The following is a 1,481-nucleotide window of genomic DNA, read 5'->3' as shown; positions in this document are numbered from 1 at the left end:
TAGTATCTGAATCATCTGCTACGACATGTACTTCCATCTATCGCGTATGTCGGTGACTGTGTCACGGAATGCTTATGACCATGGCCGCAGTCACCTTGATTCTCTTCGAAAGGAAATTATCCAAGGTAAAACTCGACGAAATCTCGGCTATGGCCTTTTACGGTCGGTATATCATGCTTCTGAATGGTATCTTCTCTATATACACAGGTTTGATATACAACGACATATTTTCACGATCACTGGAAATTTTCCCAAGTGCTTGGCAATGGCCGCAGGACGTTCAATTGGGTGAGACTGTTTCGGCAACTCTGAAAGGGAACTATCGATATCCGTTTGGTCTCGACTGGGGTTGGCATGCTAGCAGCAACAACTTGCTTTTTACCAACAGTTTTAAGATGAAGCTAGCCATCTTACTTGGGTGGTCGCATGTAAGTTTTCACTGATTCTAGGTGTTGTCAATCTCGTGCTGATTCCTTTAGATGACGTACTCGATATGTTTGTCATTTTTGAATGCTCGGCATTTCAAAAAACCGATTGAAATTTGGGGCAATTTTGTCCCCGGCATGATCTTCTTCCAGTCAATATTCGGATACTTGGTGTTCTCCATTATCTATAAATGGCTGGTCGACTGGCCGGCTCGAGGCCAATCACCTCCCAGCTTGCTTAATATGCTGATTTTCATGTTTCTCAAGCCCGGTTCAGTGGACGAACCGCTTTATAAAGGGCAGGCGGGAGTCCAAGTGGTTCTTCTTCTTTTGGCTGTCATTCAGATTCCCATTCTCTTGTTTCTGAAACCGTGCTACCTTCGCTGGGAGCATAACCGGGCTCGTGCCCTTGGCTATAGGGGCCTGGGTGAAATATCAAGGGTTAGTGCAACGGACGAAGACGAGCACGAGCCCCATGGGTCCACTCGTCACAGTATGACTAGCGACGCAGAAGGCATTGGAATGATTACCCAGGATGTAGGCGAGGAAGAGCACGAGGAATTCGATTTCGGTGATGAGATGATCCATCAAATCATCCATACCATTGGTAAGCCATTTTCCCCTATTAGTGATCTTTCGAACCTTTTTTATATGTTCTATGAGTGCTAATATCCACGTTTCCAGAGTTCTGTCTTAATTGCGTTTCTCATACCGCTTCTTATCTCCGGTTGTGGGCGTTGTCACTTGCCCATCAACAACTGTCTATCGTGTTATGGAAAATGACTCTGAACAACGGGTTTAGTGCCGAGTCCAGTACTACTCGGGTTATCCTTATCATCGTTACGTTTTACGTGTGGTTCACCTTGACTGTTGCGGTGCTTTGTGTTATAGAGGGAACGAGTGCAATGTTGCACTCCCTCAGGTTGCATTGGGTGGAAGCAATGAGCAAACATTTTATAGGTGACGGAATCCCTTTCACTCCTTTCAGCTTCAAGATCTTGTTACAGGAGAATCCCGTTGACTGATTTCATGTTAATTGTGTGGGAAATTACCCTG

At 45.3% G+C, this 1,481-nt stretch overlaps 1 protein-coding gene across 1 annotated transcript in view; it reads left to right on the top strand.

The window, feature by feature from the left end:
- The window catches only part of UREG_05285 (vacuolar ATP synthase 98 kDa subunit), a gene marked incomplete at both ends in the record, with an annotated part of 2,933 nt that extends 1,483 nt beyond the window's left edge, over positions 1-1,450 (top strand). The window contains 4 exons of the mRNA XM_002584550.1: positions 91-125; positions 208-428; positions 480-1,032; positions 1,110-1,450. Of these exons, the coding sequence (XP_002584596.1) occupies positions 91-125; positions 208-428; positions 480-1,032; positions 1,110-1,450 (1,150 nt within the window). The remainder of the gene's footprint in view (positions 1-90; positions 126-207; positions 429-479; positions 1,033-1,109) is intronic.
- Between the last annotated feature and the right edge of the window lie 31 nt (positions 1,451-1,481).

This window comes from Uncinocarpus reesii, genomic scaffold (assembly GCF_000003515.1).
Source record: "Uncinocarpus reesii 1704 scaffold_3 genomic scaffold, whole genome shotgun sequence".
Lineage (NCBI taxonomy): Eukaryota > Fungi > Ascomycota > Eurotiomycetes > Onygenales > Onygenaceae > Uncinocarpus > Uncinocarpus reesii.
This window is presented reverse-complemented; position numbering and strand designations above follow the sequence as displayed.